The sequence below is a fragment of the Chelonoidis abingdonii genome, chromosome 1 (genome assembly GCF_003597395.2).
Source record: "Chelonoidis abingdonii isolate Lonesome George chromosome 1, CheloAbing_2.0, whole genome shotgun sequence".
Classification (NCBI taxonomy): domain Eukaryota; kingdom Metazoa; phylum Chordata; order Testudines; family Testudinidae; genus Chelonoidis; species Chelonoidis abingdonii.
In genome coordinates this window covers 317,127,286-317,151,600 of record NC_133769.1, presented here as the reverse complement: position 1 = coordinate 317,151,600, position 24,315 = coordinate 317,127,286, and the positions used below count along the sequence as shown (strand labels likewise).

Below are 24,315 nucleotides of genomic sequence, written 5' to 3'. Positions count from 1 at the left end.
ACATTATATAACTAAACTATTGTTGTATTATAAAATAAACAAGGTTTTCAAAATGTTTAAGAAACTTCATTTAAAGTTAAATTAAAATGTTGATCTTACACCGCCAGCCCGCTCAGTCTGCTGCCAGCCTGGGGTTCTGTTCACCTAGGCCAGCAGCAGGCTGAGCAGGGCATGTGGTCAGGACCCCAGCTGGCAAGGGTCCGGCAGCCAGAACCCCAGACCGGCAGCAGGCTGTGCAGGGCCGGTTGCTGGGACCCCAGACTGGCAGTAGGCTGAGCAGGGGTCAGGATGGTCAGAGGGTGGGGGAAAGGGGGGTTGAATGGGGGCAAGGGTCCCGGAGGGGCTGTCAGGAAGGAGGGGGAGGGTGGAAGGGGTCGCAGGGGGCTGTCAGGGCCAGGGATTCCAGGGGCGGGCAGGGGACAGGGTGAAGGGGTGGTTGGATGGGGCAGAGGGGCAATCAGGAATGAGAGGAGGGGTTAGATGGGGTGGGGGGCCAGTCAGGGGACAGGGAAGGGAGGTAGATGGGGCAAGGGTCATCAAGGAACACGGGGGGTTGGATGGGGCAGGAGTCCTGGGGGGCAGGGGTGGGCCACGACCCCCTTATCGGGTGAGGAGGGAACCGGTTGTTAAGATTTTGGTAGCTCTTGACTGGCCAGGAGGGTGGGAGGCTGAGGAGGCGAGCGGGCGGACAGTGACGGGGGTTGAGTATGCGTACCGGGGAAGGGGGGGCAGGTGAGCCAGAGGAGTAGGGGTCTGAGGAGGCGAGTGGGCGGGCATTGGCGGGGGGCGGGGGAGCAGGTGAGCCGCGGGGGGCTGAGGAAGCGAGCGAGGAGTCAGTGGCGGACCTGTTCTACTGATCTGGTCTGGCTCCCATTCCCTCTCCAATGGTTGCAGCTGTCTGGAAGTGCTGCCTTCCATGCCTTCCTCAGTCACGCCTCGTTCATTCAACAGGGCAATTGATTACAAAGTGGGGGGAAGATCTTACTCTACTTCTAGCAAAAAGACATTTTTCTTTTACCGTAATTATACTACCTTAGGGGCCCCCTATAACATATTACTAAGGTTCAATACCATTGTTTTGGCGGGGCGGCGCTGGGGAAGGAGGGTTTGTTTCCACAGGGTGGGCGGTGCTTGGGGGGCAGGGGGACTGTTTCGGGGGGGCTGTCAGGGTTGGCGTTGGGAGGGGTTTGGCTAGGGCGGGGGTTTTTGGCCTCAGCTGTTTTCTTTGAGTCAAGCGGCCTTGCCTGTTTACGGTTGGCCCCACTAGTCGCTGGGAGCTGCAGGATGTGGATGGCAAAACCCGCGAATTTATAATGTCCCAGGTAAGACTACAGATTTCCTGGGGACAGCTACCCATAAAACAAACAAAACAAAATGAAAAACAAGAGGGAGCGGGAGATAATCCACAGGAAACTGGCACGGCTGGTAACCTAGTCACGTGCGTTTACCTGTTTCCTGCAAATCGTTCACCCCAGACTGTTTTTTTCATATGACTTCTATAAACTGGAGCAAAGCTCTGGAGATTTCCCACCAGCCCTTTGTCTGTTGACACCTTTGTCTCAGGCTGTAGAACATACACAATCTGTAGTATGTAAGTAACCGGAACATGATTTTCTCATAAGAATATTTAAATATACAAAGTGGGCTTTATACCTCTGTAACTAAGACTTTCTTGTTAGATGGGTGATTGGGAATCCTCCTTAACGCCCATCTGCCTCGCTTTATTTTTTATTCTATCACATCTTTATGAAGAGAATAAAATCCTTGAGCCCTTAAACAAATGTTACATATTTTTGTAACCTTTCAACAAGACTCGTCAAAATGAAAATATGGGCATGTTTGATCCTATATCTTAAGGACAGTACTTACATAAGAGAGACTTATTTAACTTTCTGAAAGGATTCTTTTCCTGCTATCACGTCAACATGCCTGTATTTTTAGCTAACAGCTGAGGGGCGGGAAACACAGTCATTTAAATTTAGCTTTTATTTTCAATTACTTTTTTGAAATGGGATTTGGAAACCACATACATGCCTCTGAACCTCCAATCACTTCCAGTTTCCCCTGGAAAGGATAGAATGGACTAAAACAGGATTTTTGTTGCAGAGAAAGGGAATGACAATGGGGGTTGGGAAAATGAATTCTTTGTGTTAAACTTTTACCATTTTGGGCCTGACCCAGGCATCTGGATTCCTAAGTTATCTGCTCGCGAGGCAAAATTACATGAATGGATTTGAAGATCTGCTTCAGATGAACAAGGCACCCACTTATGTAAATAACTGACTTAATTCTAATGTGAATTAAGCAAGGATATTAAGGACCAATCTTATTTAAACTTTTTATTACTAACTTTGGCACAAAAAGTGGGAGTGTGCTAAGAAAGTTTGCCGATGACACAAAGCTGAAGGACCAGGATATCATACAATAAGATCTGAATAACCTTGTAAACTGGAGTAATAGTAATAGGATGAAATTTAATAGTGAAAAGTGCAAGGTAATACATTTAAGGATTAATAACAAGAATTTTTGTTATAAGCTTGGGACTCATCAGCTGGAAGTAACAGAGGAGGAGAACGACCTCGGAGTATTGGTTGATCACAGGTTGACTATGAGCAGCCAATGTGATATGGCCATGAAAAAAGCTAATGCGGTCTTGGGATGCATGAGGCAAGGTATTTCCAGTAGAAATAAGGAGATGTTAGTACTGTTATACAAGGCCCTAGTGAGACCTCATCTGGAATACTGTGTGCAGTTTTCATCTCCCATGTTTAAGAAGGATGAATTCAAACTGGAACAGGTACAGAGAAGGGCTACTAGGATGGAGATTCAAAGAGCTTGGCTTGTTTAGCCTAACCAAAAGAAGGCTGAGGGGAGATACGATTCTTCTCTATAAATATATCAGAGGGATAAATACCAGGGAGGGAGAGGAATTATTTAAGCTCAGTACCAATGTGGACACAAGAACAAATGGATATAAACTGGCAATCAGGAAGTTTAGATTTGAAATTAGATGAAGGTTTCTAACCATCAGAGGCGTGAAGTTCTGGAACAGCCTTCCAAGGGGACAGTGGGGGCAAAAGACATATCTGGCTTCAAGACTAAGCTTGATAAGTTTATGGAGGGGATGGTATGATGGAATAGCCTAATTTTGGCAATAAATTGATCTTTGACTATTAGCAGTAAATATGCCCGATGGGATGTTAGATGGGGTGGGACCTGAGTTACTACAGAAAATTCTTTCCTGGTTGCAGCTGGTGAGTCTTGCCCACATGCTCAGGGTTTAGCTGATCACCATATTTGGGATCGGGAAGGAATTTTCCTCCAGGGCAGATTGGCAGAGGCCCTGGGCGGGTTTTGCCTTCCTCTGCACAGGGGCACAGGTCACTTGCTGGAGGATTCTCTTCACCTTGAAGTCTTTAAACCACAATTTGAGGACTTCAGTAGCTCAGACATAGGTTAGGGGTTTATTACAGGAGCGGGTGGGTGAGATTCTGTGGCCTGTGCATTTTCCTGGCATCAGTTAACTTAGCAGCACTTCCACCTGTGTAGAATGTTGCTGTTTTGGAACTGAGAAGTTACATCTAGGTTTTTACTGTTTATTTTTCTTACACTTCAGGCTTTGTCTAAGTCTAGCTCCGCTGCTAGTTGTGTACAGGAACCAACCATGAAGCAGAATTTTGCTTTTGACAACATCGGCTACGAGAGGAGCGCTGAAAATATGCCCTCTCTGCTTCCTCCAACGAGCACCATCACAGTCAATATTTTGGGTATGACTTGCCAGTCTTGTGTGCAGTCGATAGAGGGCAGAATTTCCAAGGTGAAGGGCATTGTGAGCATCAAGGTCTCCCTTGAGCAGAGCAATGCTGTAATAAAATATATACAGTCAGAAATAGGCCCCCAAGAGGTTTGCCAGGAAATTGGAGACATGGGCTTTGATGCCAGCATTGCAGAAGCAAGAACTACAGCATCATCTGTAAGATCGACATCTTTGGACGAAGCACTAATGAAGCTGCGAGTAGAGGGTATGACATGCCAATCTTGTGTCAACACCATTGAAGGAAAGATTGGAAAACTACATGGCGTGCTGAGAATCAAAGTCTCCCTCAGTAACCAAGAAGCAGTCATTGCTTACCAGCCTTACATCATTCAACCCGAAGACCTCAAAAAACACATTGATAACATGGGGTATGAAAGCACAATTAAGAGCAAGCAAGCCCCATTAAAGCTTGGTATGATTGATCTAGAACGCTTGCAGACTATATGCACAAAGAAAACTCCAGCCACCCTGAACAATAGCAGTGTGGAGCCAGTGGTGGGCAAAATGAATAGTACAACTACCATGAAACTGAGAGTAGAAGGGATGCACTGCAAGTCTTGCATCAAAAACATCGAAGAAAATATATCAGGTCTTCCAGGCGTACAAAGTATTAAAGTGTCATTGGAACATAAAAATGCTGTTGTGCAATTTAACCCAAACCTAATTACCCCAGTATCTTTGCAACAAGCCATTGAGGCCCTTCCACCTGGTAACTTTAAAGTCTCCCTCCCTAATGGAGTGGAAGCAAATAACAGAGAGCTTTTATCAAAGGCAGCATTTTCATCACCTCAGTTTCGTAGCATGTCCTCTGGGGATCAGCTGACAAGCACATCTGTACTTCGTATTGATGGAATGACCTGTGGGTCTTGTGTACAGTCCATAGAAGGCACAGTGTCCCAAAGGAAAGGGGTACAACATATATCAGTTTCGTTAGCTGAAAGGACTGGAACCATACACTACAATTCAGCTATAACTAATTCAGAAGAGCTAAGAGGTGCTATAGAAGACATGGGATTTGATGCTTCCATTCTCGCAGGTACTTATATGTTTTCTATAAGTAAGCTAGAAGAAAGTGAAAAAAATTACTTTTAAAATTGATTGTGTGTGTGGTGTTTGTTTTGTTTTTAAGGCTAGAAGTGACCATTATGATCTGGCCTGCTCTGTATAATACAGGCCATATTTATTTATTTCCACATTCAAGTGAGTGCGTTATTAGGCAAAAGAGTTGTTTTAAGTTACAGTATGCAGTCAAAAGTCTAACCAGTAATACAGTGGCTTTTAAATAGCAGAGAACCTGAGAAAACATATGAGTTACCCTCCACTGAAACAGGTTTCCACTCTTCTCCCCTCCACCCACCAAGCTGGTGTGAGTATAAATAATATACACAGAGAACAAACACTTTAATAAAATACCTCACAGTTAAAAGCAACTATTTCCCTCACGGGAACTGCTGCCTGGTATTTCAAGGCACGTCTATGCTGCAGCTGGAGGTATGATTAGTAGCTGGTGTAGATGTACATGCGCTTGCTGTACTCTAGCTAGCTTGCTAAAAATAGAAGTGAAAACATGGGCTGTGCCCGCCAGCCAACTAGAGTAAAGTTAGCGCATATATGTATATGTCTATATAAGCTGCAGATCACACACACTCAGCTGCAGTGCAGATGTATCCTTAGTAGATCTTCTGTACCTCACCTGTAGAATGGTTATGCCAAGGGCCTAATCCTGCTTCCAGAGAGTCAATGGCAAAACTCCTATTGACTTCAGTGTCAGGGGTGCTGGAACAATTTATTACAGTGGGGATGCTGAGAGCCATTAAATCAAACTGTAAACCCTGTATATAATGTAATCCACTTCAAGCCAGGGGGTGCAGCATCCCCCCACACCCCTAGTTCCAGCACCTATGTTCAATGGGAGAAGTATAATGTATAGATGTATAAAACAAGTGCATTGTGAGCACATGGAGTTTAATGGTTAAGATGTTGCTATAGTGTATAATCTCATTTACTTGGTGAATTTCAAAAGCAAGAATAATAATAGTAAAAAGCTATTGCTTTACTCAGCATATAATTTTGACAGGTTTCCACACCCCTTTTTGCTTTATTCCATTCCTCGGTCTTATTTTTGGACACATCAATTTTTGGCACTGTCAGCCATTGTGGTGGTGGTGGTGGGGGGGTTATTTTTAAAATTGAATTTATCTTTATTGGGTGTATTAGAACTAAATGAATAAATATAGCTTTCACACCCTTTCTTCATTTTTTAGTGGAAAATGTGCTTTTTACACATTTAGTGCAATTCTGCCTAAAGTCTAGTGAAAAGGTGTGCAAAGTCTGAATGGCAGAAGAATGCATTTTTAATATGCACTTTTAGAGAGTAACTTTTTATGGAGTTAATACTTTTCTAAATAATTGTGCACAGGCTTACTGACACAGAAAGGCGAAGTGTTTATATATACACACATACATTTTTAGAGGAAAATATTTTATATGCAATTAGTACATTGTTTGTTCAGCTTTGTTTAGCAAATGCACAAATATACCAAAGTATTAAAGAGAGAGAGAGAGAGAGAGACTATAGCTATAGAGCTCATTACATACTAAAATAATTTTAAACCACCAAGAAAGGAAACAGAGAGAAGAGGGAAGCATTTCATGCCTCAGATTGGTACTGCCCAAATAACAGGAATCCCTGTTCTGGAAGCTTGAGACAAAATCACACCTCCTTGGCTAAATCAATCAGAAGGTATTATTTAACCAACAGGCCTCGTGGGGACCCACACATCATAGGAAATTATGATACATTTTACCATTCTGAATCCACTTTATGGATTTATCCATAGATATTTATTTACTCCATATTTTCCCAAGTCACTATGAACACAGCACTTTATTTATTGCAGCATTTTAAAATATAAGTTAGAGCTAAAATACCAAACAAAAGGAGAATGCCTGTGGATTTATAAGAACTATATAAATTTAGCAGTTAGGCTTATATCTGTTGAATTCTGGACCAGAAATAAAATTTCCTCTTTCTACATAATGGCTTACATTGTATTAGAAGTCTCTTAAATTTTGTAAAGTTTTTGAAGGACAGATAAAATTAACAAAAAAAATAGCAAAACATAGAACACACAGAAACATAGCACCATTCACCTCCCACACCGCTGCCCTACTGTTCAAAGCCATTAGGCATACATTGAAGCCAACTTGTAGGCTATCTTATAATCACTGTAAGTATAATTCAAACTAGTTTTATATTATTTTATGTCACCCACTTTCACAGACATTCATACTTGTTTTTTTCAGCATTATTTTATACAAACTACACCCAACCTATCTTAAAAGAAATCTAATGATGTAAAATTGGTTAATACACCTCATTTAGACAAAATACATAATTGTTTTAAACTATTTTATGTAAAAGAGTTAATTATACTCTCTACCAGAGATAAGAACACTCTTTTCCCACAGACACAGGACCAACATCCACCCTCCTTTTCTCTTTCTGAAAACAATTACGCATACATTCAAAGTAAATTGTATACTATTTTATAGATAAACTACCTTAAGAATATATTCAATTTATTTTTGCTGTGTAGATAAGGCTCTTACACATGCGTTATACTGGTTTTTCAGCATTATTCTATACAATATACACAGAGCCTAAATTAAGAGAAATCTAATGGTATAAAATTGGTTAATACACCCAACTATGAGACAAAATGCAGGCTAGTTTAAACTATTTTATGTAAAAAGAATTGATAACACTTTTTACTTCTTTTTTCACAAACTCTGCCCTTTTTGTTAAGGTCATCCTGTTCTTTCAGAATTTAATGTATGGAATGTAGATTAAACAACTGATTAAACTTTGATTTAATAAATAAAATAAAACCAGGAATGGGGTATTAGGGAAAACTGTGCTTTAGTATTTAAGAGGCAGTAGACAGTATATTTTAAGACCGTTTTGTTTGTATTTTAAATGCTTTTAGCTATAAATATTTTGCATTATTAACTTGTGACTCATTTAGCAAAATAAAAAAAGTTAAAAATCATGGAACAGATACCTAAAACCACAAAATAACCCAGACATTTAAAGGTAACATGAACAGAGCATGAGGATAAGAAAGTTGGTCTGGATTTTTGTGGATATTTTAACAAACTGACCGGGGGGGGGAGGGGAGAGCTTAAGCTTATAGCAGACTTATTATTCATTTCCACCTAGACTTTTTGGTTACCTTTGATTTAAGACAGCTAGGCTGAAAATCCACATCAACACAAACTGTAAAAAGCCGGGCAATAAGCAGTAAAGTCATTCAGCACTCTGTCTACACTCCATCCTCAGGTCCTCTTCCCAATCTCAGCTCACCCCCCACAGCCCAACATGTCTCTGCCCTTCTCCCCAGCACCCACTGGGCAGCCTGCAAGCCTCCACCCTCTTGCTTCCATCAGCTCGGGGGGCCTGAACTATTTTTTCCCCATTGCAACCCCAGAATAGGGGCCCCTACTCTTTCCACCTCACTTCCACCATGTTCTCCCGCTTACAGCTGAGTGTGAGACAGTGGCAAAAAAATAGCCAGTTAGAAGGTGACATCAATAGTTCAAGCATCTGAGATTGTCTGTGGATAGATCATAGTGTGGGTGCAGAAGCCTCCCAGACCCAGATAAATGGGGCAGCTCCTTCAGCAGCTCCCTGGCTTAGTGTAAAGAACTGGTCTATGGATCTGGCTGGGGTTGGGGATTCTCCATCTGTGTATTCTACAGAGGTGGCCTACTCAGTGCCCAGCAAGGGGAAGAATTGATCCCACTGGGCCTGATCCTGATGGATGCTAAGTATTGACAGTATCCTTGACAAAAAGTGTGACTTGTGAGTGCTCAGTAACCCTCAGGATCAAATACACCAGTGTACACCAGTGCTCGCTGCTCAATTTATGGAGCAGCATTTGGATTATCTGCTGAGAAATGCACTTATATTCTAATCCTGGTTAGAGATCAGGTGCTGAGCTGGAGTCCTGAAAGAAAGGAGATGAGGACAATATGAACATGTACCTGGACTGAATTCTCTAATGCTTTAACTGTCACGAAGTCACCCTCAGGATAGATATTAATATCAACAAATAGACAGATAGAAGGGGATCATTCACTGATTAAAGATGAATTGCCACTAAATAAAGCAAAATGGTCATGCAGTGTTGGTAATCTGCCCCAGAGTAACAAGTTACTTGTGACTAAGGAAGCCAAGATCACAGGGTAGTTAATCCCTTGTCATTTGAAAAACCTTGGATGTTTCTGTTGTTAAATGTGTTTTCAATTTGCTTCTTTGAAACATTTTATCATAGTCTGTTAACCCATGTTAATTCTGTTTATGGTGTGTTTATTCAAGATACCACCACTTGGAAATATATGGATCAACCTCTTTTCAGAGACGCTGCAATTCAGCCTAATGCTTGGGAGTCAGCTTCCCAGAGAACAGAAAATGTTTCTGAGTCTTCTCATCTAGGCTACTTGTCCGATGACCAGCCAAAGAATTCTTACCTCGGTAGTCCAAAGCCACCCCGTGTAGCGACAACAGAAAAGTGCTTTATGCAGATCACAGGCATGACCTGCGCATCATGTGTGTCAAACATTGAAAGAAATCTGCAAAAAGAAGACGGTGAGATGTCTAACATTCCTAGAGAGGGTCTGTAAAGTACTTTGGGATCTTCTGGACGTGAAGGTATAGCGGGGTGGTTACTCGCTCCTGCCCTGCAGGGCTTGAAACAGCCCAGGAGAGGGCTGTGGCTGGGGCAAGAAGCCTAGACTGATTGGGGAAAGTAGGCTCAGCTGTGGCCATGCCCCAGTCAGGCCCAGCTGGCCCCAATAAGAGGCTGTGAGCCAGAAGCCTAGTCAGTCTCCCTCTGCCTGCAGCAACCCAAACAAGACACCTGAGTGTAGCAGGGCTGGGGAAAGGCAGAGGAATTGCAGCCTGGAAAGCCCCAGGCTGTGGCCTAGCAGAAGGCCAATGGGTACTGGGGCTTGCAGAGGGCAGCCTGGGGTAGGCAAAGTCAGCAGGGTCCAAACCTTCCTTGCCAGTGATGAGTGGCTTTTACACTGCAGTCTGCCCAGGGAGCGGGGCCTAGCTGAGGACTGGCAGTAGCCCAGACTGAGGCAAGGTGGGGATAGTGGGTGGGGAGACCCTGAGAAAAAGGGGTTACTGCCAAGGGACAACACCCCAGATAACGGGGCACTGGGTCTGGGAGGGACACGGAGGCCAAGCGATAGCGGGACACCAGCCTGCAGAGGGCACTCCAACGGCTGGAGGGCTAATTCGCAAGATGACCAGCAGAAGGCACTGCAGGGGTGAGTCCCGCATCACTACAGAAGGATACTGCATTCTGTCAATAATAAATAATACCTAGCTCTTGCACAGCAATTTATATCAGTAGATCTCAAAGCACTTTACACAGGTCAGTATCATCCCCATTTTACAGATGGGGAAACTGAGGCACTAGGCAGGAAGTGACTTGCTCAAGGTCACCCAGCAGGGCAGTGGCAAAGCCATGAATTGAACCCAGGTCTCCTGAGCCCCAGTCCGGAGCTCTGTCTCCTAAAACTCTATTATTGTTATACATGTTAAAATGTGTTCTTAAGGGTAGATGTGATGTAATATTCTTATTTACTTAATTACGTACTCATGTTGATACTAGCCACACTACTATATTCAATCCGTCAGTGACTATACCAGTTGGGGGATATACTGGATAGAAGGGATAGCTGGTGGATAGACCAGGGCCGGTGCAACCATTTAGGCGACCGCGATTTGGGGGGCCACCATTTTCTTCGGCAGCGACCTTGGTGGCCGGATCTTCAGCCACCCCAGTCACCGCCTGCATTTAGGCAGAGGGAGCTGGGGCAGGGGAGCGCGGGGAGGGCAGCCTGCAGCAAGCAAAGCGGGGGAGCGGCATGCAGGGAAACTCCCCGCCCCAGCTCACCCCTGCCCCGCCTCCTCACTGAGCACACGGTGACTGCTTCACTTCTCCCGCCTCCCAGGCTTGCGGCACCTGAACTGATTGGCGCCGCAAGCCTGGGAGACGGGAGAAGTGAAGCAGCAACTGCGTGCTGGGGATGCTCGTGCTCATGCGCGGAGCAGGGTCAGCTGGGGCAGAGGGGGTGGGGAGCTGCTGCAAGGGGGGTGCCTCAGAGTGGGGACATGGGGGAGGGGAGGGTGCAAGGTGGAAGTTTCGCCTAGGGCACGAAACATCCTTGCACTGGCCCTGGAATAGACCCATTGTAAGACATAGCGCCTGCCCCAAAGAGCTTCCAAGCCGATTCTCATATTCTTCAAATGCTAATAGGAATTGCATGACTAAATTAAAGGGAAGAATCTGTATCTTGAGAAAGGGAAGCTTTTGTCCTATTTTGTCAAAATACTCGTGGCATAACATTAGAGTGGGGAGAGTGATTAAAACCATTAAATGTCCAAGTATTTTATTACTGGTGTGCCCCTTGATTACCAATTGAATTATGTGCTCTCAAAGGAGGTACAGTATCTAATATAACCCAATTGCTCCCATTGCAGGTATCGTTTCAGTGCTAGTAGCACTGATGGCAGGGAAAGCGGAGATAAAATACAAGCCAGAGAGCATTCAGCCTCTTGAAATAGTACAGCTGATCCAAAACTTGGGCTTCAATGCTACAGTCATAGAAGATCATACTGCTACAGATGGCAATGCAGAGCTTATTGTGAGTATCATGATAGGAATGTACGGGTTTTGGGGTACGTGTATAAGTTTGACTGGAATGTGTCTTTGCAAATGAATCTATTTTAATGGGTTGTGGCTTTGAACAGCTGTGGTGATGGATGCTGCTGCTGCTTTTCTTAACTACCCAAGAAAAAAATTATTCAAAAGGGGCAAAAATATTTCTACTAGGTAAAGAGAGATGAGCAGCTACCCAAGTGCACAGAGAAGCCTTTCTTGGCAGGAAAACACTGCACTCCTCATGAATCCAGTGAAAACCTTCTTCTTTTCTTAAAATCAGTTTCACAAGCAGTGCAAACTTTTTGCATAACTTTGAAAAGCCCCAAACAAGGAGCAGTGGTGAGAGAGATTGCTCTGAACTGTAGAGATCACTAACTGCATTTACAATTCTGTTCTTCAGATTACAGGGATGACTTGTGCTTCCTGTGTTCACAATATTGAATCCAAACTAACCAGAACTAATGGCATCTTCTATGCCTCGGTAGCGCTTGCTTCCAGCAAAGCTCACATCCAGTTTGATCCTGAAATCATTGGACCTCGAGATATTATACAAATTATTGAGGTAAGTTTTTTTTTTAAAACAAACCAATAATAAATATAAGGTGATGTTAAAACAAATGGAAGTGACTAAAAGTTCTGAGAGGCTCACTGACCTGTACAGCTTTAGATAAAGTACACTTTCCCATATGTTACAAATCCAATAGTGTATGGTCAGTGGAGGCTACATACTTCAAAGGGTAGCCTCCAGCGATGTTAATCATTTCAGGGCTTTTTAAAAGTTTCAATACCTGGTAAAAGTGTGATGTACCCCTTCATTACTGCTCAGTGTACTGCACCAGGTACTTCTCCGAACTGCCGAGAGTCCAACAGAATGTTACCTCCGATTGCTCTCTACTGCCACCTAGAGACTCTAAGAGCAGCTGTGCAGCAGAAAGGCACTAAACCAGGGGTCGGCAGCCTTTCAGAAGTGCTGTGCCAAGTCTTCATTTATTCACTCTCACTTAGGGTTTCACGTGCCAGTAATAATTTTAACGTTTTTAGAAGGTCTCTTTCTATAAGTCTATAATGTATAACTAAACTATTGTTGTATGTAAAGTAAATACGGTTTTTAAAATGTTTAAAAAGCCTCGTTTAAAATTAAATTAAAACGCAGAGCCCCTCGGACGGGTGGCTAGGACCCAGGCAGTGTGAGTGCCACTGAAAATCAGCTCATGTGCCACCTTTGGCACGCGTGCCATAGGTTGCCTGCCCCTGCACTAAACCCAGATAAATACCACTTTGAAAACGTACAGAGTCACAAACACCTGAGTTATGAACTGACTGGTCAACCACACACCTCATCTGGAACCAGAAGTTCGCAATTAGGCAGCAGCAGAGACCAAAAAAAAAAAAGGCAAATACATTACAGTACTGTGTTAAATGTAAACTACTAAAAAAGATTTGACAAGGTAAGGAAACTTTCTGTGTTTTGTTTCATTTAAATTAAGATGGCTAAAAGCAGCTTTTTTCTTCTGCACAGTAAAGTTTCAAAGCTGTATTAAGTCAATGTTAAGCTGTAAACTTTTGAAAGAACCACCATAATGTTTTGTTCAGCTCTGAACATTTCAGAGTTACGAACTGCAGTGGGGTTCCAGGGGTGCAACCGGGACTGTGGGACCACTGAGCCCTCTGTCCCACCAGTCTGGGGTGTCCCTCTCACACTGTGATGCTGTGTCTGACAGGCACTGCACTTACACAGACATCCACAGGCAGGGACGCACCCAACTGAGTTACATGAATGATCTCCCAGCCACTCATGAACCATCAACAGGGAGGCTCCAGCCAGTTCCCCCCAGCTCCCCAGCCTTGCACCCCAGAACCATACTGTCTTACATGGCCAGGCTTCTGACCAGGGCAAGTTCATTACCTAGTTTGCCCCTTCCTTGATGTGGAGAGGACACACACTAGCCTTTGTAAACTGAGCTGAGATTTCCTAAGCACTTCAACCAAAACACAGTTTGAGATAAAATTTAAAACAGATTTATTAACCACAGAAAGATAGATTTGAAGTGATTATAAGTAGCAAGCATAGAGATCAAAGTTGGTTACTTAAGAAATAAAAATAAATTTGCAGTCTGAGTTCTACAAACTAAACAGGGTTTGACTCAAGCAGTGTCTCAGCCTGACAGATAGTACAAACAGGTCACAGATCCTCAATACATAAGCTGGGACTCTTTCCCAGCCTGGGACCACCCTCCCCAGCTCAAAGTCTTTTTCCTCCAGATGTGTTTCCGGATGTTGAGTTGTGGAGGGAGCGAGGCCAAATAATGATGTCACTCCCCCTCTTTTATAGTTTCTTCCAACCTGCTAGAAAGATCTTTGCTGTGAGGAGGGTTAGTCCACCCCCATGGCGTATGTGCCTCCTCCAGGAAATCTCTAGGCTAGCAGATTCTCTTCTTGATGGTTGTTGATGAGCCATTAATGCTGTCTGGCTACTCTATTGTTGTACCTGAAAGGTTGGTTGTGGGTGTTCCCAACCTCATAACATATTTCAGTAACACATACAGCAATACTTCATAACCTCACATATAATGATTGCACATACAATCCAGTGGGATATTAATGTTCAACAGATCAATACTTTGAAACTATCTCACAAGGCATACTTCATACAAAACATATCATAATTATATGATGGTGGTGAATATGGGGATTCCAGGGTGCTGCTTTGTGGTACGGAGTGTCACACAAACAACCTCCATTCCTGAGGTGTTTGTAACTCTTAGGTTCTACTGTACCTCAATTTTAATTGGAATTGACTCCCATGATTGTTCAGAGTAATCCAGTGAGACACACAATAGATGTTGAGAGCAGACTTTTAAAAGCAAAACACCTTGTAATATGCCTCTAAAGCAGGGATTCCCAAACTTGGTTCATGGCTTGTTCAAGGTAAGCTCCTGGCAGGCCGCAAGATGCTTTGTTTACCTGAACGTCCACAGGTACGGCCGCTCGCAGCTCCCAGTGGCCGCAGTTTGCCGTTCCTGACCAATGGGAGCTGTGGGAACCTCAGAGTTACAAACAACCTCCATTCCCAAGGCATTCATAACTCTGAACAAAACATTATGGTGGTTCTTTCAAAAGTGTACAGCTTAACATTGACTTAATACAGCTTTGAAACTTTACTATGCAGAAGAAAAATGGTGATTTCCCTTTATTTTTTAGTAATTTATGTTCAAGACTGTACTGTGCTATATTTACATGTTTGGTTTTTTGGTTTGTTTGTTTTGGGGATTTTTTGTCTCTGCTGCTACTACCTGATTGTGTATTTCCAATTCCAAATGAGGTGTATGGTTGACTGGTCAGGTTGCAACTCTGGTGTTCGTAACTGAGGTTCTACTGTATTTTCAAATGTTTCCTTGGTGAAGTTTGAAGGGGAATATCAGTCCTTCAAAATTCCAGCTGTGCCCACCGTTAAACCCAGGATGCGTGATTTGTGATGACTGTGGATATGTGTAATAAAAGAGGTACCTTACCATACATGTTTTGTCTCCTACTCCATCATCATTGGCATTATCTGAACTCCTCTCACTTTGACAGACACTATAAATAAATAAAAAGAAGGCATTCACCAAAGCATGGAACAGTTCCCTGTACTGACATTTCTGATCTTAAATGGATTCTTTTAGATGAAGTTTTCATCTGTTGTACATAATGTCAATTAACCAAACTCTCGTCTTATTTTTTTTATAAAAAGGGAATTGGTTTTCATGCTTCCTTGGCCAAGAGAGACCCTAATGCTCATAACTTGGATCACAAAAAGGAAATAAAACAGTAAGTATGACTCTCACAAAGAGAGGGCCTCTAACTGGTGTACAGATTACTATTCACACTTGTAATCTGGTTTATACTTGTGGAAGGCATATTTAATATGCACGTACTTAGTCATTTGCTATTCAGTTCAATTACTCTGACACCCATTTGGATTACCTTTCAGTTTTTACTTGTAGAGAGTCCATGCATCCAACGAACTGGGTATTCACCCACAAAAGCTCATGCTCCAAAACGTCTGTTAGTCTATAAGGTGCCACAGGACTCTCTGCTGCTTTTGTAGAGAGTTTTATGTATCTGAAACTTGCATCTGGCAAAGGAACTTGAGCCAAAGTGTTTAATCACTTGAAAGAAGTAATGACTTGGAGCCAGTTCTGCCGAGGGGCTGAGTGTGCTCAGCTCAGTCGGGGAGCTGTACGTGTGCAGTATTTGGCCCCAATACTACCAAAGTGTACTCTAATACCATGGATTCACTACTTCTACTTTTCAGATGGAGAAAATCTTTCTTGTGCAGCCTAGTATTTGGAATCCCTGTCTTAATCTTAATGATTTATATGCTAATACCTGATGGCCAACAGCATGGCACTATGGTACTGGAACAAAATCTAATTCCTGGATTATCTATTTTAAATCTTCTCTTCTTTGTCTTGTGCACTTTGGTTCAGGTATGTAAACAGTATTTCTTGGGTATTTTCTTTCCTTTCAATGTCCTCTTACATAAGCTGATTTAATTAAAAAAAAAAAAATTAGACTGGAAAGCCTTATTGGATTGCACCCATCCCCCTGTAAATTCAGGATAGATAGGATTAAGTAGCCCTATTAAACCGGTATTGACAATTATAATGTATTGTGCAAGTGTAATTTTTAGATATATGTATAAAGTGAGTCAGTGACCAAATTAAGAGTTGAACTCAAGACCTTAACCCTTCTAGTATAATGTTCAACCCAGCATGGCACCCCTTTATTTTCTCTTTTCACCTGTCATGTCATGCCTGGTTAGAGTGAACTCTTTGGGGAGAGGGCTGAACATTATGCTAGAAGAGTTAAGGTCCTGAGTTCAACTCTTTATTTGGTCACTGTGTGACCTGACGCAAGTCACTTAATCTTTATGCCACAATTTTTCCCTGTGCTGTAATAAAGGAATAATAATACCGACTTACTAACTTCACAGGGTTGTTGAGTATTCAGCAATTAATGTGAGAGGATAAAGGAGGAATGTGTACAACATAGCAGTGAGAAGGGGGAAAGGAGCACAGAGGGATGGGGATCGAGAAGTGAAAAGAGGGTAAGATAAGAGTGAGACTGAAGCGATTAGGTGGGTGGGATATCAGTGAACTTGGGTCACTTTATTCCTGTTCTGTTGCAATGAGGCTTTAAAAGCATTTCCTCACAGTCCTGCTATGACGGGACTACATCTAACCATTTAGAACATTTCTGTTCAATTGACCTAATTCTCTCTTACACACACTGATGTAAATCAGGAGTGAGTAACTCCATTATTTTTCGTTTGTATTGCGGTAGCAGGTAGGGGGCCCAGTCATAGACAGGGGACCCCATTGTGTGAAGTGTTGCACAAAGAGAACAAAGACAGACTTTGTCCCCAAGGGTTTAAGTTATAAGACAATTCCATTGAAGTTAGATCATGGTTAAACCAGTGTGAGCTAAGAATCAGGCTCATTAACATCAGCCTCGCTATTTACAGCTCTTTGCTATAATCTGTGCTGTATATGCCCTGCTTTCACTGCTGTGATTAATAGGCATTTGTATATACTTTCACTAACAGTTCCTCGGTGGATGGTACTTTTATGTCCAAGCCTACAAATCACTGAAGCACAAAACAGCCAATATGGATGTACTGATTGTACTGGCCACAACTATTGCTTATATGTACTCTTGTGTGATCTTGGTGGTGGCTATAGCTGAAAAGGCAGAGGAAAGCCCCATCACATTCTTTGACACACCACCCATGTTGTTCGTATTCATTTCCCTTGGGAGATGGTTGGAACACATAGCAAAGGTAACCAGTCTACATGTTAAGCACTTATGTACAGTAATGGTAAAAATAATATGGCATCTCTATGAACAGAAACTGCTTACATGTAGAATACATGATCTACTCTGCGCTGGTTAGGCCTCAACTGGAGTTTGCGTCCAGTTCTGGGCACCGCATTTCAAGAAAGATGTGGAGAAATTGGAGAGGGTCCAGAGAAGAGCAACAAGAATGATTAAAGGTCTTGAGAACATGACCTATAAGGAAGGCTGAAAGAATTGGGTTTGTTTAGTCTGGAAAAGAGAAAACTGAGAGGGGACATGATAGCAGTTTTCAGGTATCTAAAAGGGTGGTCATAAGGAGGAGGCGAAAACTTGTTCACCTTAGCCTTAAGAATTAGAACAAGAAACAATGGGCTTAAACTGCAGCAAGGGAGGTTTAGGTTGGACGTTAGGAAAAAGTTTCTAACTGTCAGGTGGTTAAACACTGGAATAAATTACCTAGGGAGGTTGTGGAATCCCCATTTCAGAGACATTTAAGAGTAGGTTAGATAAATGTCTATTCAGGCTGGTCTAGACAGTATTTGGTCCTGCCATGAGGGCAGGGGACTGGACTCGACCTCTCGAGGTCTCTTCCAGTCCTAAAATCTATGAATTTTGATAGGAGCATTTCTGGCGTGCAGTGTGGTATATGCTGCAGTTTGATGAGAGCCTGGTGTGTTGCTATGTTGACTGCACACACAGGATCATAGAAATGTGGTCTGGAAGGGAACTTGAGAGGTCATCAAGTCCAGCCCCCTGTGCATTGTCTACTTAAAATGTGAGACACGTGATGGGTGAGGTAATCTCTTTTATTGGACCAACTTCTCAAGCATTTATCTTTCTTTATGTTTTCAAAGAGTAAAACATCAGAAGCACTTGCTAAACTAATGTCTCTCCAAGCTACTGAAGCTACCGTAGTGACTCTTGGACCTGACCACTCCATCATCAGGTATATATTATTCACCCAAAGCTCTTCAGCCTGCTGGGATGGGCTGACTAGATCTGATGCATTTAATGGTAAAAGTATTTTTGTTCCCATTAATGGGATGGATCAAATTGTTCATCTCTCATAATTGGGTGCTTCTTACAGGGAGGAGCAGATGGCTGTTGAATTGGTTCAGCGGGGTGACATTATAAAAGTTGTCCCTGGTGGGAAGTTCCCAGTTGATGGAAAAGTCATTGAAGGCAGCTCTATGGCAGATGAATCGCTCATTACTGGTAATTTTCTTTATGCTTAGCAAAGCTAGCTGGCTGCTGGATCTCCTTCTTAAACTGTTCACACTTGTTCCCCATATTCATTCTCCTCTTTATCCACTCCTCTTAGCTTTGGGAAAGTTCTGATACCAATTCAGACTACTTTGTGGGACTGGCCTTTATACTAGGCTGATTCAAGCCCCGATATCTGGTTACACCGGACTTTGGGGAAGACTGGATCTGAACTAGATGCCTCTGTTCAGTTCTGGCCATCGTGACTTCTGTTGATCAGCGAATAGCAGTGTTGCATGGACTTCAGGACTGAGGGCTTTAAGCACGGTTGTCTTAGTTCTAAAAGATGCTGGGGACCTGGAGGGAGTTTTCTCTAGAACATATTTGCAAAAACGGTGCGTTTTTAATACTAACTAATAAACTGTGAATAGACAACAGCTCATATCCATCAGGAAGTGAATGTGCAGACTTGAGAACAATCACCCCAGACGTTCATCAAGGGAGCAGGATAGGAGAGCATCATTGCCTAACATTTGCTATGCTCACCAGAATTTTTTCTACTTCATGAAATTTCCGCATCGGAAACTGTGATGTTGAGACAGACACATAGATATATTATTTTTTAACCTGATTCCTGCCATTATAAATTCTTAAAACAACTATAAACATTAACAGTTCATTTGCTTGCTTGTTTTGGGTTTGATTTGATTTTGGGGTATGTGTGGAATTTTCTCATTTTGAGAACCATTCACATGACTAAACCCATGTGGAGAAAAAAATATGGCAAAGGAAATACAAATTGTGACAAGTGCTAGTACACCAGGAGCCAGTGTCAGCATGGGAACTTTGCAAAGGTGGCAGTTTCTCTAGTCTCTGGAAGGGAGGGGTCTAGACCACTTGCTCTCTGACATAGATGCCAAAAGTAGTTCTCCTAAGCTGTCTCCATGTATTGAGCCAATTTGTCCCTGGCCTCTGTGGGGGTGCACAGAGAGAGCGAAAGACCAAGGAACCTTCTCTTTCCCCCTGTGTGTGTTTTGTATAAGGGCTGGGAAGAGTCTCAGGCCCTGTGCTCAGAGGAGTATGGCTAAAGAGGATTCTCCTTTAACTCACTTTAATGCAATTTTGGAACATGAAAATCTAAATTCCCTTCCCAGTGATCTCATGATGTTCTAAGTGGCCAAGCAGTGCAGCATAGTGATGTCCTAGGTGGTCATGGACTTGTTACAGTATTGTTCCACCTCATTCCAACTATCTGCTGAGCCTGAGCAGACTGACTGGTAATGTGATAAATGGTGACTTCCCTGGCAGAGGTACATAATTAAAAAACAGTGCTAGTCTAGCTCATTTGTCTCAAGGTTGCAACTGAAGCACCTTGAACTAGCTGATTCTGATCTTTGAGTGGCTGGGATCAGAGGTCATTCGGATACACTGGGACACATCCATTCAAGGCTTTAAAAATAAACAATAGGCACAGCTGGCGCTGGCATAAGCAGACTAAGCAACTGCTTAGGGCCCCTGAGCAGCTCAAGAGGGCTCCCTATTAATTATTAGCATGTGTTGGGTGGGGGGAGAAATATTCCTGATTAGGACCCCCAATGGGCCAGCACTAGAATCAATAACTGCTGGCCAAACAGCCTATAGGTTCTGCCGTGGTGTCTGATCCAAAACCTGCTGGAGTGAATGGCATGACCTCTGTGGGCTCTGGATCAGGCCTCTAGAGGTGAGCGAGTGACAAAGTGAGCAAGAAAGAGGCAGTGGTGGTTGCTGAGCTCCTGCTGTGGAAATGAACATGGGAAAACATTTTCCTGAAAAGTGACACAGCCCTTTAAAAAAATCAGTCTTTTTTTTTTTTTTTTTTTTTTCAAATTATGATTCAAAACTGAATTATCATCTAGTCTGTAGCAGGCTATCTATCTTTATGTACCTGTGCTCCCAGACTACTTTTAGGTAGTTGTCCTGACCTATTGCTCTTTTGTTCTAGGGGAAGCCATGCCAGTAACTAAAAAACCTGGGAGCACAGTGATTGCAGGTTCTATAAATGCGCATGGCTCAGTTCTTGTTAATGCAACTCACGTTGGGTCTGACACCACCCTGGCACAAATTGTGAAATTGGTAGAAGAAGCTCAGATGTCAAAGGTAAAAATAAAAATACTCCACTTTGTATATAAATCAGCAAGGCTGCTTTTCTTGTGATATTTGTTTTGGAATCAGCAAGAAACAGACTTAAAAACCAACTCAGTTATGGAATAGGGGTTGATGGATGTTATCATGTCCACTCTGTGCTTATAGTTGTTTTAGTCATAAAATAAGTATCTTTGTGTTTTATTTTTGTAGGCACCCATCCAGCAATTGGCTGATAAGTTTAGTGGATATTTTGTTCCATTTATCATCATCATTTCAACAGTGACATTGTTAGTGTGGATCACAGTTGGTTTTATAAACTTTGATGTTGTTCAGAAATACTTTCCTGTAAGTAGTGCTATTTGTCCCAATATTTGCTCTCAACAGCCCAATGTTAGTAATGTAGCTTTTGTACTTTCCAAAGGTCTGATCCTGCCAGGTGCCAAGCACCCTCATCTCTCAAATGCGTTTAGGTTTGGGTGTAGAATAGACTAAATGTATTTATGTAGTTAATTTTTGGCCAACCTCAACAGAGTTGTCAGTCCATCTTCATCTCTGCATGTGATTCTGACAAAAAATGAAATCAATGGCAATATACCAGGGATGAATATGGTCCAGGGGCCTGCACTGCTGCTGATCCTGGATCTGGCCTTTAGAAAGATGAATGCCATATTGATTACAATTAAGACATGTAAACTGTACTGCCAGGCTTATAGATCGTGGAAGGCTGTGCATCCTCACAGGTGGAGGGGAAAATACAACAGATTGTATTATTACCTGGGAACAAATCTGCATAGCAGCACTTTTTTGCATTTGGAATGTTTATTACTCCAAGTGGTAAATCTCCACAGGAGCGGAGTATAAGCAAAATTTTGGGGACCCATCTGAGGATGGAAGAAGTTTTTTGGGGCATAACAGGTGAGAGGTGTAATGTCAATGAAGCTACCACTATGTGGATCCATTGGCTATAGCTCACTGTGGAACAGGTCTTCTACTTCTGGTGGAGGATCCCTTCTCACCCAGCCCCAGTGGGATCCCAGCATAGTGTCATAGAAATGTAAGGCTGGAAGGGACCCTGAAGTCATCAAGTCCAGCCACATGTGCTGAGGCAGGATCAAGTAAACCTAAACCATCCCTGACAGGTGTTTGTCTAACTTGTTTTTAAAAGTTTCCAGTGATGAGGAATCCACAACCTTCTCTGGAATCCTATTCCAGAGCTTAACTACCCTTATAGTTAGAAAACTTTTCCTAATATCTAACCTAAATCTCCTTTGCTGCAGATTAAGCCCATTGCTTCTTGTCCTACCTTCGGTGGACATGGAGAACAACTAATCACTGTCCTCTTTATAACAGTTCTTAATATATTGGAAGACTGTTTTCAGGTCCCCTCTCAGTCTTCTTTTCTCAAGATTAAGCATGGCCAGTTTTTTTTAACCTTTCTTAATAGGTCAGGTTTTCTAAACCTTTTCTCATTTGTGTTGCTGTCTGCTAGACTTGCTCCAATTTGTCCACATTTTTTTTTTTGAAATATACCAATCTCCTAAAACTGGAAGGGACCTTGAAAGATCATCTAGTCCAGCCCCCTGCCTTCACTAGCAGGACCAAGTACTGATTTTTGTCTCAGTTCCCTAAGTGGCCCCCTCAAGGACTGAACTCACAACCCTGGGTTTAGCAGGCCAATGTTCAAACCACTGAGCTATCACTGCCTCCCTCCCCCCTAAAGTGTGATGTCCAGAATTGGACACAGTTCTCCAGCTGGGGCTGCACCAGTGCCAAGTAGAGCAGGACAGTTACCGCCTGTGTCTGACATACAATACTTCTGTTAATACACCCCAGAATCATATTGGCCTTTTTTGCAGCTGCATCACATTGATGACTCATCAGTTTGTGATCCACTATAATCTCCTAGATCCTTTTCAGCAGTGCTACCACCTAGACAGTTATTCTCCATTTTGTAGTTGTGCGTTTGATTTTTTTCTTCCTATGTGAAGTACTTTGGAGGGTAATGGTGGGTGAGAGCCCAGGGCTGGGGTTGGGGTGGGGGGTGTGAGGGTGGGGGCAGCCAAAATTTTTTTTGCTTGGGGCAGCAAAAAACCTAGAGCTGGCCCTGCTTCCTATGAATCTGATGAAGTGGGTTTTAGCCCACGAAAGCTTATGCCCAAATAAATTTTAGTCTCTAAGGTGTAACAAGTACTCCTGTTCTTTTTTTTCTTTGAGAACAGTCTTTCAACCAGTTGAGCACCCACCTTATAGTACGTCCATCTAGACCACATTCCTCTAGTTTTCTTATGACAATGTCATGCAATATTATGTCAAAAGCCTTACCAAAATCAAGGTATATCATGCTGCCCTTCTGCTCTGTCTGTGCTCTGAGGGTGGGACTTGCCGCTAAATAAAATTCCCAGTATGCCTGGTAACTATAATCTGTTCTGTTTTCTTTTCTATATTGGAGATTTCTAGACAGTTGCATATTTGAAATTACTGCTGTTTACTAGACATTTGGTGCATTGTCTCGTATGTTAGCAAACCTACGTCTTTCTCTGTTTTTGTTTTGTTTTGTTTTGTTTTCTTGCAGCATCAGAACAAACACCTCTCAAAAGCTGAAGTAATACTGAGGTTTGCATTTCAAACTTCAATCACTGTGCTGTGCATTGCATGCCCCTGTTCCTTGGGCTTGGCTACTCCAACAGCTGTGATGGTGGGCACAGGAGTTGCTGCCCAGAATGGTATTCTCATCAAAGGTGGAAAACCTCTGGAAATGGCCCACAAGGTTAATACCTCATCATGGAAATGTTGTATTAATATCATTTATGCGGATTGCCAGCTAGAACAAAATTTCCCAGCAAACTCTGTTAATCTATGGAAAATGACTTTTTTACTTTTTTTTAATAATTGGTCATTGCTCTTATTTTTGAAGATAGATACTTTTTGGAATAACAGAAAGAGGCAGTGCTTCTTAATGGTCACTGCAAAGGGGTGAGAGCCAGCAGATCCTGAATTCTCATTCCAGCTGGGCCACTGACTTGCTGTATGACCTTGTGCCAAGTCACTTTCACTTTTGTTCCCTCATCTTTCCTCCAGCTGTCAAAGGGGTTACTACAAGTACTTCCCTCCCTATGTTGCAGGAATCTTGTGACACTGACACTAAACTGGGAGGAGTGGTAGATATGCTGGCGGGTAGGGATAGGATACAGAGGGACTAGACAAATTAGAGGATTGGGCCAAAAGAAACCTGATGAGATTCAACAAGGACAGATGCAGAGTCCTGCATTTAGGACAGAAGAATCCCATGCACTGCTACAGACTAGGGACCGAGTGGCTAGGCAGCAGTTCTACAGAAAAGGACTTAGGGGTTACAGTGGACAAGAAGCTAGATATAAGTCAACAGTGTGGCCTTGTTGCCAAGAAGGCTAATGGCATTTTGGGCTGTATAAGTAGGGTCATTGCCAGCAGATCGAGGGACGCGATCATTCCCCTCTATTTGACGTTGGTGAGGCCTCATCTGGAGTACTGTGTCCTTGTAGTGTGGGGCCCAAAACTGAAGGATATGAAAAAATTGGAGAGAGACCAGCAGAGGGCAACAAAAATGATTAGGGG

At 42.8% G+C, this 24,315-nt stretch overlaps 1 protein-coding gene across 2 annotated transcripts in view; it reads left to right on the top strand.

The window, feature by feature from the left end:
• The window catches only part of ATP7B (ATPase copper transporting beta), a 46,944-nt gene that overhangs the window by 2,892 nt on the left and 19,737 nt on the right, over positions 1–24,315 (top strand). The window contains exons 2-13 of one of the 2 annotated variants that reach the window (XM_032783975.2): positions 3,617–4,853; positions 9,198–9,467; positions 11,373–11,536; positions 11,954–12,115; positions 15,287–15,363; positions 15,851–16,025; positions 17,144–17,377; positions 18,249–18,340; positions 18,482–18,609; positions 20,579–20,733; positions 20,932–21,066; positions 23,294–23,488. In XM_032783975.2, the coding sequence (XP_032639866.2) occupies positions 3,617–4,853; positions 9,198–9,467; positions 11,373–11,536; positions 11,954–12,115; positions 15,287–15,363; positions 15,851–16,025; positions 17,144–17,377; positions 18,249–18,340; positions 18,482–18,609; positions 20,579–20,733; positions 20,932–21,066; positions 23,294–23,488 (3,024 nt within the window). The remainder of the gene's footprint in view (positions 1–3,616; positions 4,854–9,197; positions 9,468–11,372; positions 11,537–11,953; positions 12,116–15,286; positions 15,364–15,850; positions 16,026–17,143; positions 17,378–18,248; positions 18,341–18,481; positions 18,610–20,578; positions 20,734–20,931; positions 21,067–23,293; positions 23,489–24,315) is intronic. The other variant, XM_032783973.2, reaches the window with a different exon arrangement.